Source organism: Mobula hypostoma, chromosome 27 (assembly GCF_963921235.1).
Source record: "Mobula hypostoma chromosome 27, sMobHyp1.1, whole genome shotgun sequence".
Classification (NCBI taxonomy): Eukaryota; Metazoa; Chordata; class Chondrichthyes; order Myliobatiformes; family Myliobatidae; genus Mobula; species Mobula hypostoma.
The window spans coordinates 17,138,805-17,157,295 of record NC_086123.1 but is presented as its reverse complement, the minus strand read 5'-3'; the positions used below and the strand labels follow the sequence as shown (position 1 = coordinate 17,157,295).

Below are 18,491 nucleotides of genomic sequence, written 5' to 3'. Positions count from 1 at the left end.
TAGGGTTACCAGGGTAGTAAGCAATGGTGGGAGTGATAAAAATTCTAGTCATTTTTGCTTGTAGTGTTGCAGAAAGGTTTCTTTTGATGCCAGCTGTAGCTGGGGAAAATCATGCTTTCAAACTTTGATGCCCAGAGTTGCTATGCATCTAGAAATTCAGGTCGGGTCTTGAAATTTTCTCTTCCACAAAGTTCATGGATGGAATTTAATGTTAGGTTTTGAACAGTAGGGAAGCTTGTTTGTTAAGCACCAGCAAAGTTCAAGCAAAACCTCTCGTTTAAAGTTCCTAGCTTCTTGCTTTTTGTTCCTGACCTGGTATTGCAAACAGTTAAATAGAAATGTAGAAAAATAGAGCAGATGTAGGCTATTCATCCCTTATCCCCTCGGACTTGCTCAACCTTTCAACTCTGTCATGGCTGATCATTACCTCAATGCTCTGCTTCTATCTTCTCATCATCCCCTTTGATACCTTTATCATCAAGAAACATGTGAACCTCATCCTTGAAAGTAGTTGATTTCGTATTCACTTCCCTGTGTGGTTGAGAATTCCTGACATGTGCTGTCCCCTGGAGGAAGCACTTTCTTCTGATGACATTTCTTGGGACTGTGATCCCTGGGTTCCTGACTATCCAGCCCTTGGGTCTGTCCCTCTAGTTGAGTGTTAGAGTTTTAAAGGTTCCTATGAGATTCCCTCTTGATCTTCTAAACCCAGTGAATACAGGATGGATCAATTTAATCTCAGCTGTCAATTCCACCATCTCAAGACTGAGTATTCCATTTTGTTTTTTGCACTTCCTCAACAGCAAGAGCTTCCATTCCCTGATGTGCAAACCAAATCTGTCCAGATGCACAGCAGAATCCTTGCTCTTATTCTCATATAATAATGCAACTGGTTCAATGTACCATTTGCCTTGTCATTTGCTTCTGCACCTGAATACTTGCTTTAAATGACTACCATTGCACCATCTAGGCCCCGTCCTTCTGGTGTGTCAATAACTATCTGAGTGTTCCGTTATATTTCTTTCTGTTCCCTCCTTATTTGATGTTCTTCATTTTAGCAATTATGGTTTGTTACATTATATCAGTAAATTTTAATATATTACCCTTGATCCCCTCCATCAGAGCATTGATGTGAAAAGCTAGAGCTCCAACATTGCACACTCTGACGCCCCCCCCCCATGATCTGCCTCCAAACCATAAATGACCCATTTTTCCCACCATCTCCTATCTGTTAATTATTCCTCAGACAATGCCACTGTCATACTCCCATACTTGGTGCATTAATTTTTTCTGCATACTGTTATTAAAGGCTAACTAAAAATGCAGATATGTCACAAGGACATGTAAAGATAAATTACAGCATTTTTCCGACAACTAATATTGGGCTAAACTGATCAATGACTCTCTGTCTTCCCTCCACCTTTCTTGTATAGTGTTACAAGAAATACACACAAACTGTTGGAGGAACTCAGAAGGCCAGGCAGCATCTATGGAAAAGAGTACAGTCAACGTTTCGGGCCGAGACCCTTTGTTTCAGCCCGAATGGTCGACCGTACTCTTTTTTCCATAAATGCTGTCTAGCTTTCCGAGTTCCTCAAGCATTTTGTGTGTGTGGCTTGGATTTCCAGCTTCTGTAGATTTCCTCTGGTTTGTGATTGGTCTTTTGTTTGTATAGTGTTACACTTGCTTCCCTCCAGTCTGTGGGAAGTACTGAAGCATTTGGAAGATGACAACTAGTAATCCCCCAACTACAAACCTGGCATCTTCAAAATTATAGGATGGAGTCCTAGAGATTTATTACCTTTTTATTTTCATTAATCTGCAATATTATTTTTCTTTTTACTCAAGCTGGTTTCTTTGAGTTCCTGATTCGCTTTGGATCTGGGGCTCCTCACTATTTCCAAGTTTTCTCTGCCTTCACCTGTTTAATTTCTCCGCAATTTCCTTATTTCCCAATATAATTTCTCCTGTCTCCATCTGTAGAGGACCCACATTAATTTTAATTAAGCATTTCCTTTTCAACATAACTAGAATTTTTTACAATCTGTTTTCTGTTCCTTTGTAGCATAATCTGATATTGTACCTTACTTTAATAAATGTTTTGTTCCTCCTTTAGCTGAATTCTGAAATTTTACTTTCCTTGGACTTGTACTGGGATGCTTTTTTTCTTGGAAATACTGTATTAAAAGACTGAAATAACACTACCTTCAACTTGATGACCACATCTAAACTTTTGGGTTATCTTGCTTTAAAGGATCCTTTGAAAGAATTACTACATTGTTTATATATCAGCTCATTTACTGTCTGTTATTTAACTTGGTTTCCCAAACTCCAAGAGCCATCTAACACTTCATGACTTGGTAACTTGTTGTATTTATACTTACAACCATGGTTTCTCATCTCAGTTTTTACATACAACTCATTATGTTAGCTTGTTAAATTCCACTCAACTCCCTGATAATCAATGAACACTTTCTCATTGTATAACGCTAAGGTCTGTTTTCTTGTTCCTGAAAATAGTGATCTAGGAAGTGATCTCTTGTATAATCAGTGAATTAGTCCTCCACACCATTACTGCTGATTTGTTTTCCCAGTCTAAGTATAGATTGAAGTATTCCAGAACTATTTTACTCTCAACACATGCACCTCTAATTTTCTAAGTGATACCTTCAGTATTGCCTCTAGTTGAGGGTATATATGCCATATCTACCAATGTCTATGTCTACTGCCATTTCTTAACTTCACCCAGTTTCTATTTTTACATTTTCTGAACCTTTTTTTTTCTACTACTTTAATCCCATTTGTTAAAATTATTGTTACCCTATCTACCTTTTCACTCTGCCCATCTCTTCGAAAAGTTAAGTATCCTGGAACATTTAATTCCCAAACTTGGTCACTTTGCATTGTGGCCTTGAAATGGCTGTTAGGTCAAATCCCTTTATTTTCATCTGTGCCATTAAATCATGTGTACGGTTAGGAATGTTGTGTGCATTTGGATAAAGGAGCCTTCAAATTTGTCATTTTTGTATTATTCCCTGCTCTGACTTTAATTGTGGTAGATGTACTTCCTGACAAACCCTGGGTATAATTGATCAATTTGGTACAATGACTTTGTCTTTTCTCTTGAAAATTTTCCCTCACTAGAATCCAATCGCCTGTCCTAAATACTCAGTTTAAGACTTTACTACAGGTCTAAGCCTTTGTTTTCCACATTCTGGCAGAATTAGATGCTATCTAACTAAACTGTTTTCACCTGTAAAGTGTATTAACAGAATTTAAAAATCTTATACTTAAAATATTTTTTCATTGAACTTTAAGCACCTGGCCTTAAAACGTACACTTTTAACAGTATCAAGCTCCAGCTGTGTTCCATTTTATTTTCTTCAGTTTTATAAAAGCAGGAAGTTCAGTTTCTGTTGAAAGAGAAGCAGTTGATGGAATTTAATTCTAATTCTTTCACTACCCTGGTGCTGCCTGACTTGCTGAATATTTTCCTTGTTCAGTTTTTATTACAGCTTTTAGGTATCGGTCATTTTGTTTAATGTTAAGACACAAGTCTGGCTCCTATCAAACTGATTCCCATCCTTCTATGACTGTGTCTGTCACTTCTGGAAATAATTGCTTAATCATTTACCGCAGGTGAAAAATACTTGAAGAATGTTGAAATTAGCTACTTTAATGGAGGAACTTTGGATTAGTTTAATAACTCTTGATGAATTTTAGAATTTCATTCTCCTGTTGAGATTATAAACACCTAACCTCTCTCTTGCAACACAAATGACGATATTCGTAGGTTTCTGAACATAACTGAAAATAAACATTTCTGAATCACCATCTTGAAATTAGTTTGCTTTTAAGTTTAAATGGCTAATCTAGACTTTATGAAGTTGAAAATTCAAAGTTCGAAGTAAATTTATTACCAAAGTACATGTGTCACTGTAAACAGCCCTGCGATTCATTTTCTTGCCGGCATACACAATAAACCCAAGAAACACGATAGAGTCAATGAAAGACCACATCCAACAGGGTGGACAAACAATTAATGTGCAAAGGACAACAACTATAAATTTGAAAGAGGGAAAAACAATAATAAATATACAATTAGTATCGAGAAAATGAGATGAAGAGTCCTTGAAAGCAATCCATAGGTTATGGGAACCATTTAGTGATTAGATTAGATTATGAGGACACGCAGTCCTCTTTTATTGTCATTTAGTAATGCATGCATTAAGAAATGATACAATGTTTCTCCAGAATGATATCACAGAAACACAAGACAAACCGACTGAAAAACTGACAAAAACTACATAATTATAACATATAGTTACAACAGTGCAAAGCAATACCATAATTTGATGAAGAACAGACCATGGGCACGGTAAAAAAAAAGTCTCAAAGTCTCTTGAAAGTCCCATCATCTCACGCAGACGGTAGAAGGAAGAAAAAAAACTCTTCCTGCCATGAGCTTCCAGCGCCGCAAACTTGCCGATGCAGCATCCTGGAAGTACCCGACCACAGCCGACTCTTGAGTCCGTCCGGAAACTCCGAGCCTCCGACCAACCCTCCGACACTCAGCACAGAGCACCATCTCTGCCGAGCGCTTTGACCCTGGCTCCGGCAATAGGCAAAGCTGAGGATCTGGGGCCTTCCCCTCCGGAGATTCTTGATTGCACAGTAGCAGCGGCAGCGAAGCGGGCATTTCAGAAGTTTCTCCAGGTGTTCCTCCGTGCTTCTCACGGTTGTCTCCATCAAATCAGGATTGTGCGCGGCCCCTAGTTAACACATACGATATCATTCAGAGCGGCTGCGGGTGCTGTGCCGCGCTGCCATCTTCTCCTCCCTCCTCAGTGAGTGATGTTATTCTCCTCTGGTTCAATAAGTTCTTTATTGTTTACATATTTTAGTTTTAACACTTGAATACTTGTGAGTAGTTTATGTAGCATATCATTGATATGGAAGCATACTTCCTATTTTTTTTATCATTAACTATCTCCACTTGCAATTTTCATCATTGTTGGTCAATGACAATAAACTATCCCAATTACACCTGGACTAGACGTGAAGAGCATTATAATAACAGTTAATGGTAATAAGCAACACACATAAAAGTTGCTGGTGAACGAAGCAGGCCAGGCAGCATCTCTAGGAAGAGGTGCAGTTGACGTTACGTAACGTCGGAACATCGACTGTACCTCTTCCTAGAGATGCTGCCTGGCCTGTTCACCAGCAACTTTTATGTGTGTTGCTTGAAATTCCAGCATCTGCAGATTTCCTCGTGTAATGGTAATAATGGATGACTCAATGCATCTACTTGCCATTCGTTTGTTTTATGAAGATGAAATGGCAAATCTGATTATTAGCTTTGAATTTTGGATTGAATTTAATCTTATATGTATTTTATCTATATCGTTATTTACTTGATCGTGACAATTGAAACTTCAGGAACATAAACACAAAAGGATCTTATTGGTTACTTGAAATGGAAAAGATCTAAGGTAGTGATTTGAAAATTAACTGGTTGAGTGTACGTTTGTTCATTTAAAATCATGTTTCACTGTTTGCATAAAGACCTGTTTTGTATTTCTCCTTGTCAGGAATTCTGGAAGACCAACGTTTGAATAGCCTGCAAAATGGCACCATTGAACAGCAGATTGGGAATGTATGGTATAATGCTGCACCATTATCAATATGGTGGCAAATTCCACAGTATGTGATGATTGGGATCAGTGAAATATTTGCAAGTATAGCAGGTACGTGTGGCAAAACAATATGATTAGATTTTATTTCATGTAAATTTTTGTTATGCATCCTGATATTTTTATGTACAAAAGTTCTTGTTGAATATATGGCCTTAAGCCATACTGCTCTAAATCAACTAAGAAAGCATGATAAGTTAACTAGTCCGGAAGATCATGTGCTTGTACATGTTCTGTCAGGTGAGCTTGAATGCCAGATTTGGAATTATTTCTGGGTGCTGTGTATGCATATTTTAACCCACAAAATTGATCTCTCTGAACTTGCAACATTTTTCAAAGTTAAAAATTTGCATTAAGCTGAGGTTTGAACCACCAGTATAGCAGACAGATAATGTTAGCTTATATGTCAACAGTTTACTGTTTTGTTTACTAATATTTTGTTTGCCCTTCAGACTTTTGACAGAGGGCAAACCGACTTTATAAAGAAATCAGCATCACCAGTTTATTAAACCTTTTAAAAGTAACTAACTTTATTTAAAATAACAAGTGTACTCATGAAAGCAAGTGTATTCATGAAGTCAAAAGCTATAGTAGTAAATGAGTAATAAAAGACGACATCAGTCTTCATCAGGGAAGATATGACTGGAGTCTCAGCAAAAAAGAAATGCAGATGACATTCTGAATCAACTAGGGGAGAATTTTAGAAATGGTAGGTGCATAAATCTGGAATGGAATGCATACTAGGTTGCTGAGGAAATTGAGAGACCTTGGCCAAAATGTTTGATCGGCTGATTGTGGGGGTGATGTTCAGCGACTAATGCCAAAGGGCTTAAAATATGCAAGTGTTATAACCTTCAAAAATAATATAGAAAAATTGTTAATAACTACAGACCATTCATTTAAATCTCTTGATGTAATATGCTTTATAAAGGATAATCGGGGACAGATTTAGCTATCTCTTGGACTTCTATTAGTGTAAGCTACTAAGAGGTTTAAAGGCAAACTACACCTAACTACCTTGACAGTTGTTTGATGGAACATAATCAAACGGGACAAAGCATGGCATTAACACCGGAAAAGTGACAGAGGAAAGTATAGTAGTGACGAAGGGTCACTTTTGCAATGGGAGGAGTTTACTGGGATGGATAATAGGATGTTATAATGACTTGGGACAAATTTGCAGAATACTGAACCTGAGGTTGAATCATCTGAGAAGAGATGGTAGTAATAGGTTTGGTGAAGAAAACTGGTTGAATAAATGGTGGATTAAATCTAATGTAAAAAATATATGCAATATAACATTATAGAAGAAAGAATACAAAAATACATTGTAAATTGGAAATCACAATTCTACAGAATTGGGTTCTATTTGCACAGATATGTTCTACGTTGAAAATGTGATTAAAATTATATGTGATCTTTGGCTTTATAAATGGAGCATAAATGACAAAAGCAAAGAAGTCATAAATAAACCTTTATGAAACACTGGTTCAGCCATAACTGGAGTATTATATCCCAGTAGTAGGCACTGAACTTTACAAAAAGATGCAGAAGTGATTTATCAAAAAACCTCCAGTGATGAGAGACTTTATTGATGTGGAACAGACTGGTAAAGTAAAAATAATTCACTTTGGAACAGAAGGGGTTTCCAGACAGAGGTATTTAAAAACTTGACAATTACAGATGGAGCTGATCAAGAGAAATTGTTCTCAGTGGAGGAAAAGTCAAGGGCCAAGGGGCAGAGAATGTGGGCAATTGGCAAACGAACCAAAGGTGAAGAGTAAATATGTTTTTCCTCAGCAAACAGGATAAGTATCTGAAAGGGAAGCAAGAATGGGACTAGATGGATTACTTTACATAGAGCAAGTGTGGACCTGAGACAAATTGGGTCCTCTATGCTGTAATCATCCTGTGATTCTCCAGGGCTACTTATCAAAGTGGAATTTATCAATAGACTATTGATTTCTACAGCCCTTTAATAGAAAAATAATTAGGAAGGTTTACATCTGTACCTACACCTTTAGGGAGAACGTGCTGTTCAAACGGAAACAAATTGTTATGCTCACCCACTAGTGAATTTTCCTGAAATTTTGCTGATGGTATTGTGTTGTCAACACCACATTATTGAATTAGAATTTTGTAAGCTCTCATTTGCTTCTCATTCGAATGTTCTTCTCATGTGTTGGTATTTCTCCTGCATATTGCAGGAATTACAGGTAGAGGTCAGGCTTTCATTTTAATTTCTGTATGATGCATCTGTTTCATTGCTATTGAACAAGAAGATACTAAATAGTTCATTATTTTATCTAGTTTCAATGAATCTTGACCAGTGCCTTTTAGAGGGAACAGTAGAGTAATACTAATAGTAACAATTTTATTTTTCGAATACTCAAATATTTTAAATCAAGTTGCCATAAGCAAATACATGAACCCTTTTGTTTCACTGCCATTACTATCAGGTGGAAACTGGACTGTTTAATTATCTCAATGCTAAATGAATGTCTGTTCTGTCTGGGACATATCTTCAGTTTGCTTAATCAATTTTAATGATCATTAAGGAAACTGCAAGGTAATAACTGCATGATGTTATCAATCTGGTGAAGTGGTTTATAAGGCATTATTGAAATCAATACCAGTAATGGGAATGCAGCATACACATGGTTGTATCACAATAATTTCTCCTTTTTAGTTATACATCCAATATCTCACAATCTTGGCGGATAGTCAACATCAAACCTTGTAGTTTGTTTTAAATAAAACTTGGTTCAAGCTTATTTTTTCCAAGGCTTTTTGAAGATATTTTACTAATTTCAATCATTACATTTTACAAAATATAAATATGATTAAGTATATATGGTGCATATAAGCCATCTCTCTTGCTTTCAAGAGCAATTATTTCCAGTGCATATCTCATCTATAAAACCTACCTACTCTGCTTTTCTCCAGAATGAAGATATCAAGAAAAAGTAGATCAGTTAGCAATCCATTCACATTAATTGGTCTTGATTCAATTAAAAAAAATAAGAGTACACTGTAAATGTCACATCAGGAACTTCAGTTTGTTGAACTGCTTACCCAATTAAAAAGCCTCTAAAATGATATGTCAGGTTGAATCTGGAACCGTTTTGCATTCTTGAAACTACCCAACATTTGATATTGGAAAAGATATGTCACCCACAATATAAACGAGGAAATATATAGACTGCCCTCTGAAGAGTTTTTTTTATTATAGTAGTAAAACAAATCAGAAATATTTCTGCCCACTATTCAACATTTTACCCTTTACTGTTTCGCACACAAGCTGAATTTCTTGTGTTTCTTATGTGAAGAATTCATGTTGGTGCACAGTTTGGGGACCTGTCACAACTACATTGGTGAAATTTACCTCATCAGAGTCATGCACGACAGAAACAGTCCTTTAGGGTTACCGTCTCATGTCAGCCGGCACTAACCAACCCCAATTTGTCTATAAATTTTCTATGCCTTGGCCATTAAAGTGTTAGATGGCTAAATATTGTGAGGGTACCTGCCTCCACATATTTTATGTACTTGGAGAAATGGTGCAAAAGGTAGTGGATTTGGCCCAGTACATCACGGGTAAAACCTTCCCAACCATTAAGCACATCTACATGAAATGCTGTCAAAGGAAAGCAACATCCATCATCAGAAATCCCCACCACCCAGGCCATGTTCTTTTCTCACTGCTGCAGTCAGGCAGAAGATACAAAAGCCTCAGGACTCTCACTGACAAGTTCAAGAACAGTTACTACCCCTCAAGCATCAGGCTCTTGAACAAAGGAGGATAACTACAATTATCTATTGAGATGTTCCCACAACCAATAATCTCACTTTAAGGACTCGTCATCTTGTTATTTCATGTTCTCGTTATTTATTGCTATTTATTTAGATTCGCATTTGCACAGCTTGTTGTCTTCTACACTCTACTTAATTCTTTACTGACCCTAGGTTTGCTAAGTATACCCGCATGAAAAAGAATCTCAGGTTGTAAGTGGCGACATGTATATGTACTCTGATGATAAATACTACTTTGAACTTTTTTTAAAGATTCTTACTGCCAAGATGAATATATTATTGCTTTGACTCCCTTTAAATCTTCTCACTCTAAATCCTTGTCCTTTGGTTTTGACAGCTCTGAAATTCAGATTAAGTTTCCTAGTGCCTACTCTGTCCTTCATAATTTATAATACAGATCCACAATCCCTTATCCGAAATCTTTGGGGCCAGTTGCATTTTGGAATTCAGAATTTTCCAGATTTCATCACCCCCCGCCCCCGATACCAAAAAACACGTATGCTCAAGTCCCTTATGCTGACTGACCTGCTGAGTTCCTCCAGCACATTGTGAGTGTTCCTTATTTAACCTGTCTCAGTGTGGTGGAGTTTAGGACCCGACGCCGCACCAAACCTACGCACATTCTCCCGTGTACTTTAAGTCATCTCTAGATTACTTATAATACCTAATACAATGTAAATGTTATGTAATTAATTGTTATACTGTATTGTTTAGGGAATAATGACAAGAAGAAATTTTATTTCCAACAAAAACATTCAATAAAACATAAAAATATACAGCTTCAAATGAACCGAATCAAACACATGGTAAATGACTTATTGGAATAAATGTAGAACGTCATTGTCACTGTCACTATAAAACTTCAGTAACTTGTCTTTCTGTTTATTTAAATCATATACAGTGGTAGTTCTAACACTCTTCAGTAAGACGCCGCACAGACACACCACGATCAAGCTTCTGCAATAACTCCACTTTCTGCATTATTGATAGAGAAGATTCCTTCTCTTTTTCTCATTGTTACCCATAGGGGTATCTGCAGCTCTTTTTGACATTTTCACAGTGAAATTAAACACAAAGTCAACAGTGAACACAACATATCAACGAACAGCAAATGCAAGTGTAACCAGTACGAGCGCTGAGCCACAACTGACGTCTGGCGGCCTCTGCTAGTGCTGCCACGTCACACCTGAGTGACGTCAGCTGTTGGCGAAAAAACTTTGATTTTCGGAGCTTTTTGGATTTCAGAATTTCGGATAAAAGAACCTGTACCTCTATCTTGTCCTGCTCCAGGCTGTCCTCTCTTCCCCTCTTCACTCCCACTAGTGCAATCGTGTCCTTCCTGTGGTGTGGCCTAACCAATCTTTTAGGTTCCATAACCTCTGTGCTTTTATATTTTGTGTTCTGGTGAACAGAGGAGAGTACTCCATACATTACCTTTCACTACTTTATTTGCCCTGAGCTGCCATATTCAAATATCTTTGGATTTGTACTCCAGGGTCTCTTTGTTCCTCAGTAATCTTCAGTGCCCCCAAAGTTCATTATCTTGCCCTCACTAATCCTCCAAAAGTATAATAAATTCCACCTGCCATTACTCTGGCCATTTTACCAACTTATTAGTCAATGAATGAAGCTACCACACATTTGCTGTCCTCCTGTCAACTGCAGCTTGCCATTTAAAATTCTCTTCGGACCACAGCAGCATCCTTCCTTGCCTCTCGTGGCAGCTTGTCATGTATCTCGTCAGGGCTTTAGGATTTATCAATGTTTTAAAGATTGCTGTGACATCTAATACCACCTGCTTTTTCATGCTAGCATGTTCTAAAATTTCAAAATTTAATCGAAAACCCCTTCCTAGAGGTTTCTAGCAACACCATGCTTTTACTTGTTCAATACAGGGTGAGAAATTATCATTTAAAACCTTGTACATATCTTCTGGCTCCACACACAGATTGCCACTGTTGTCCCTAATGGACCTTACTCATGCTCCAGTTACCCTCATACCCTTAATCTACTATTTTTTAAAATAAAAACTTGCATTTTACTTAATCCTGTCTGTCATCTTGCATCCCACTACTGCCTGGTTCTTAAGAGTCTTCCTATGCTATTCATGCTCTTGAAGTTTCCCTTGTTTTCACTTATCTAAGTCTGTAATGCTGTATTATGTTTTGTATCCTTCTGTATCCTTTGATTTCCAGGATTCTCTGCGTTAGTTGTCATTTCTTTTCACCCATAATAGAAACTTAGTGGCCCCTGAACTATTTCACTTCTAAATGCCTTCCATTTATAGACCTACCTATCTGCAAAACAGAGACCCCTTCTCTCTTTCTTCATTCCCCATTCTGCCCCCCCGCAACTTTTGTCTTATTATCTGCCCATCACCTCCCTTGGGTGCACTTCCTCTTTTCCTTTCTCCCATGGTCCTCTGTCCTCTCAGATTCCTCCTTCAGCCAGTTATTACTTCCATATATCACCTCCCAGGTTCTTACTTCGTTCACTCACCTTCCCCCTCACTTGCCTTCACCTATCATCTGCCTGCTTGTACTCCTTCTCCTTCTCCTTCCCCTTCCTCTGCCCACCTTCTTATTCTGGATTCTTCCCCTCTTCCTTTTCAGTCCTGATGAAGGGTCTCAGCCAGAAACATTGGCTGTTTATTCCGCTCCATAGATGTTGCCTGACCTGCTGAGTTCTTCCAGCATTTTGTGTGAGTTGCTCTGGTAGTTACAGAATCTATTGTGTTCACTATCTGCAGGTAGTTACTCCCAGTCTACTTTAGCCTGGTCTGGATTTGCGCCTAATCTAGGACTTCAATCTCTAGTTCATTCTTATCTCTTTACATAACTACCTTGAAGCTTAGATCTGGTCACCATCTTTGAAGTGCTCTCCCACTGGTGCTGCAACCACTTTCCCAGCTGCATTCCCAAGGATTAGGTCCGTAAATACCCTTTCTTGTCAGTAAACTGGCTCAGAAAGCTCTCCTGAATGCACTATAAATATCCCACCACTCTAAACTGCTAATGTATAGCTAATATTGGGGAGTGGTAATCTCCTACCACTATAACCTTATTACTTTGGCATCTCTCTGTGATTAGCACTAGCAAAGTAATTACCTTTTTTTTAAATCATACATTCTACCCATTTGGCCACATTTGATAATATCCTGCTTTTTTACTACAGTGATAGACTCCATAATTAATAGTACAATGCCAACACTTCTTATATTCTGTACCCTCCCCTCCATCCCACCTTATCACATTGGAAGGTTTGATACCCCTAGAGTACTGAGTTTTCAGTCCTGTGTTTCCTTGCACGTCTCTATAGGTGTTTTTACTTGCATCAATAAACTAAAAAAAACTATTTGAACATTTATCAATGTTAGCTGCCTGCAGGCATCTCCACTGCCATGTCACTGCCACTGGAAAGCAGGACAATGTGCTCTCAACTTTGAAGTATGCTTTTTATGCTGGCCACAGCAAGAGAACAGCCAAGCCGTGGAAAGAAACCAATGCACATCTGCACTGTCTGACTGCGTCCTGTCCCTGCATTTCTGCGCACACATCCATTCCTATGCACTAAATGGCCCCAAGATACCGTGAGCAACACTTTCATCATGTAGTCAGATAAGAGCTCTGATGTCTATAATGAAAAGCTGCTTCAGGCTATGAAACTCTCAGAACTGATCTGCCCAAACACTCCATTGATCATTCAGCAGACAAGCACAATGAGGAAGCAAAGAATACATGTCACGATGAGGATGCTTTATTTCTGCCATTGTTGCTTCCTCAGTGCAGTGTTTGGTTTGTTTGTTTTTCTTCTCTCTGAAAGTGAAAAACATGGGCAATAGATAGTGTGCACATTGAAGATGTTATAATATAAACAACTAACACTTACACTAAGATGAATTGCAATCTGAAGTAGCTGGCCAAGTTTCCTGATGAGCAAGGTTTCAGTAATTTATGTTAAAACATGCAAAGTGATTTTTATGTGTATTTTATGCACAAAAACCATGCTTCCATTTTCTAAGCATGTATCTTCAATACTGAAGATGTACAGTATTTACTACTTGAATGTGAAGGGCACATTTTTCTGTAATAATCAAATACAAGTAACAGACAAAATTAATGACCGAGCACATTTTAAACCCCCGCAGACTCTTGATTAACTATCCTCTATTTCCACTAATTTTCATATTGAGGGGGAAAAAAACATTGCTTCACTTACATAACTCTACCTCATTGACATGTTCTCTGGATTGCCTCACAACAGTGTCAGACTACTACTCTGATATCCAGAGTGGAATGAGCAGAACTTTCCTGCTAGAAAGCTATAGACTATGGAAGTGCAGTGAAGTCATTAGTTAGAAGATCAGTGCATCTCTTCGGTCTCAACCATAATCTTTGTTCCTGAGCCTATCTTTAGGTGTCTGAGACAATTCCTTCCTTTATAAGTTCTTATATGTTCTTATGTAATCACTCTTTACTCTATACCTTAATTTTCTACTGCCCTCCAATTATTGCATGAGTGCACTCTGCCAGCTAAATCTCTTCAACGTTTTCAATTTTAACGATTCCTTCATACTTGGTTTCCCCTGCTAAAGCTCTGAATTCCATGTTTTTTTCCAAAATCCCAATGTTTTATCTTTTTCCTATTTTTAAGACATTTTAACTTTCCTATTATCTCTATGCGGCATATTGCCAACTTTTATTTGATTAATGTACCACAGGCTGTCTGGGAATGTTTTATTGCATTGAAGGTGATACAGCAGATGTACTGTTCCCAGGAGCATCTCCTGGATCCCATCACCTCTGGAGAACTTGCAAAATATCATGACTTGAAAAATGTTTCAGACTATTCAGTTGATTGAATTGCCCAATTTTAAAGATATCCTTTTCTGCCAAATGTATAACTAAGTGAATCCCTGAAGGATCAAACTCGGTCAAAATAGGTTGCTGTAGGTTAAATTTTCTTGGCTCTGGCCAAGGGAATATAAAGATTATAACATGGAAGAATACAGCACAGGAACAGGCCCTGTGGCCCACAATGCTGTGCCGAGCCAATTGAATTAGTAATCAAATGGGCAACTAAACTAATCCCTTTTGCCTGCATAATGTCCATATCTTATCCATTTCCTTCACAATATGGAAAGAAGATACTGTCCGTCTACTCTATCTGTGCCTCTCATAATCTTGTAAATTTCTATCAGATCTCCCCTCAACCTCTGCCACTGCAGTGAAAATAACCTAAGTTTGTCCAACCTCTCATTGTAGCACCTGCCTTTAATACAAGCAGCAGCCTGGTAATCCTCTATTGCACCCTCGCAAAAGCCTAAACATAGTTCTTGTAATGGGACAGCTAGAGCTGTGCAATCCTCCAGATGCAGCCTAACTAGTTTAATAAAGTGACAACATAATTTTTTGACCTTTTAGGCTCAAAGTCTCAACTATAAAGGTAAGCATGTTTTATGCTGCCTTAACTACTCTATCAACCTGTTGTAACCACTTTCAGGGAGCTATGAACTCAACAACAAGACCCCTCTGCTCATCAACACTTCTCAGTATCTTTATATTTGACCTGTCACAGTGCAACACTTCACATTGGCCGGGTTAAACTCCAGCTTGTTGCTGAGAGGAATGGCCAAAGGGGAACTTGCTTCTCCTGGTGGTCACCAATCTTTTATCTGAAGCCTGCACACTGGATGTGACCACCCTCAGTAAAAGTTTCATCTATGAAGTTTTCAGCTTGCTAGATGGTCCTAACTGCATCCAGCTCCAGCTCTAGCTCCATTTTCTTGACCTGGGCAGTTAGGAACTGAAGTTTGATACCCTCCTTGCAGATGTAGTCATCAGGGTGACTGTTAGATGCTCTGAAATCCCACTTTTAGGAGAAACATTACAGCGAAACTACTATCCTACCTACATTGAATTAAGGACAAGGGATTTACAGACAGCAAAAAAACACTTACCTGTTCTTACCTGATCCTTCTCTCTGAAACCTTTGAGTTTCATATTTACAGATGTCACTTACTTAGCCTCTTCTCATAGATTTTCTTGTATCTTTGGCTGTAACTTCTCAAGCTTAAGTTCTGCAATGAACTAAATGATTCCAAATGAATCAGCACCCTAGCCTCCGCCTGATCTCACCTAAGCCTCCCAATCTAATCCTGGCCCACTCATGGCCGCTCAACTTAAACCTAACTTCTTGTTATTGGCCCTCGTCAGATGCATAATGATGCGCACACCATCTCTAAGAGATGTACGGTGCGCAGAATGTCCCGTCTTTTGAAATCTCTCTCCCTTTAAACACACACATGGAACTTTTAGAATCTCTTCCCTGCTACACACACACACCAATGTCTCCTAGTAATGTTTAGGAGAACGTGTGTTGAGCTCAGTGAGCTATGAGATGCAGAGAAGTTCAAATTCATTCCATTGAACTTTTGTGATTTGAGCTTTGGCCTATTAAAACATACTCTAGGCTTTCTTCATTAAAATTATGAGGAATGTAAAACTTACATTATCTTGTATCTGAAATTCAGATTATTCTGATCAGAAGAGTTTTTTTTCTAAATTAGATACTTTAAAATGTCTCACAGAGGGATCTTTGGGACTATTAATCCCATTTTGTATTGTACTTAATACGTTATCAGAAAAACTAAGTCACTGGGATGACCACTTGAGAACTTAGCAGTGCATGGTTTTCTGTGTATAGTTTTCAGATAGCAGTTGGTTTGTGAATGGATGATTAGTAATGGAAAATATCTTGCTTGCTACTTAATTCAAAGGGGAAAGTAATTTCTGCAAACTGACGATTAATCTAAATTTAGTCCACTCGCTTACATGGAACTATTAGGCTGCAAATGAAACGTTCACCACTTTCTTTTCAGGGTTGGAGTTTGCCTACTCAGCAGCACCCAAATCTATGCAAAGTGCCATCATGGGTCTATTCTTTTTCTTCACTGGAGTTGGCTCCTTTGTCGGTTCAGGACTTCTATCCCTTGTATCGGTTGACGGAATTGGTTGGATGAATTGCAAAAGTGACTTTGGTGAGTAAACACAGTTTGGGAATATAATGAGGAATTGGAATACAACAAGATATACAGTACTGTGCAAAAGTTAGGCAAATATATGGATAGGATGTTGAAGAATTTTGCACAGTACTATATATCGGTTACAATAGGAAAGTGGTTGGGAAACAGAAATAAGAGTACTGAGCTTTGTATTAGCTAAGTACTATTAGGTGCTATTTGGTAACAGGAAAGGAGTAATATACAGTACTGTGCAAATGTTTCGGGCATCCTAACTATATATAAGTGCCTAAGATTTTTGCACAGTACTGTATAAGTTCAAATTGTAATAAGTCATAGTCATACTTTATTGATCCCAGGGGAAATTGGTTTTTGTTACAGTTCCACCATAAATAATAAACAGTAATAGAACCATAAATAGTTAAATAGTAATATGTAAATTATGCCAGTAAATTATGAAATAAGTCCAGGACCAGCCTATTGGCTCAGGGTGTCTGACCCTCCAAGGGAGGAGTTGTAAAGTTTGATGGCCACAGGCAGGAATGACTTCCTATGACGCTCTGTGCTGCATCTCGGTGGAATGAGTCTCTGGCTGAATGTACTCTTGTGCCCACCCAGTACATTATGTAGTGGATGGGAGACATTGACCAAGATGGCATGCAATTTAGACAGCATCCTCTTTTCAGACACCACCATGAGAGAGTCCAGTTCCATCCCCACAACATCACTGGCCTTACGAATGAGTTTGTTGATTCTGTTGGTGTCTGCTACCTTCAGCCAGCTGCCCCAGCACACAACAACAAACATGATAGCACTGGCCACCACAGACTCGTAGAACATCCTCAGCATCGTCCGGCAGATGTTAAAGGACCTCAGTCTCCTCAGGAAATAGAGACGGCTCTGACCCTTCTTGTAGACAGCTTCAGTGTTCTTTGACCAGTCCAGTTTATTGTCAATTCGTATCCCCAGGTATTTGTAATCCTCCACCATGTCCACACTGACCCCCTGGAAAGTGTGTATTTGGTAGATTATAATTATTTTTGCCCAATCCTCCAAGCTCCAGTGAAGGGTTTTTTTTAAACACATTTTTGCTTCACAGAAAACTAAATCAAGACATTAACCCCATTTTGGTTAATTCCTAGATTTGGACACACTCCCCTATAAAAAAGATCAGATTTTTTTTTCCTTGACTTTTATTAAGGGTGATTAACTGATTGAAAATACTCTTTAATTAGTTGTTTTAATATGTAAGCTCCATAATCAGTGTTGACGTCCAACATTTTGCAGTGCCAATTTGTTGTAATAAACTGATTACACCAGATTGGATAATATCTCATACACTTCTCTGCAAAGGTTGAATGCAGAGAAAGTAGCTGGTCAGAAATTCCTATTAAATAATTGAAATAGTTCTATAAAAATGTAAAGTTGTTATGAATTTGGCTGTTTCTGATTATCACTCTGAGTACATTATCTCCACAACTCTAAAACTTATTCATGTATGTTGTTGAAAGCTAACATCACAAATTATAAACATCACTATAGGTGTATAAAGTAAGCATAATGCTTTAGTTCTGAAGTCAGTAAAATTGCTTTGTGTGGTTGATTATAGGTATTTAAGGTATAGGTGAATATGTATTGCCTAAGTTACTGGGAACAGGTCCAAAGCAATGAATAAGTGAAATATTTTAGAAAGAATTTGCATATCTATAAAACACTAATGTAGAATTTTCATTATGCTCCATTTTTATTTGATAAACTTTAAAGCACATTTATAGTCCTTCCCAGCAAAAACCTTGCTGATGTCAAATGCCAGCAGGTAGCTTCTAGGAAACTTGATTGAGATGCTCAAATATAAAAAAACTATTTTACTTTTCCTCGTGAAAATTAAATACAACTGATGAGGAATGAGAATCATTTCGAGACTAAAGCAAAATTTTAATATAAGCTTTGGGAGTCTGTCT

The 18,491-nt window shown here is 37.9% G+C and overlaps 1 protein-coding gene across 1 annotated transcript in view; it reads left to right on the top strand.

The window, feature by feature from the left end:
* The window catches only part of slc15a4 (solute carrier family 15 member 4), a 73,986-nt gene that overhangs the window by 36,018 nt on the left and 19,477 nt on the right, over positions 1-18,491 (top strand). The window contains exons 6-7 of the mRNA XM_063034247.1: positions 5,595-5,750; positions 16,390-16,548. Of these exons, the coding sequence (XP_062890317.1) occupies positions 5,595-5,750; positions 16,390-16,548 (315 nt within the window). The remainder of the gene's footprint in view (positions 1-5,594; positions 5,751-16,389; positions 16,549-18,491) is intronic.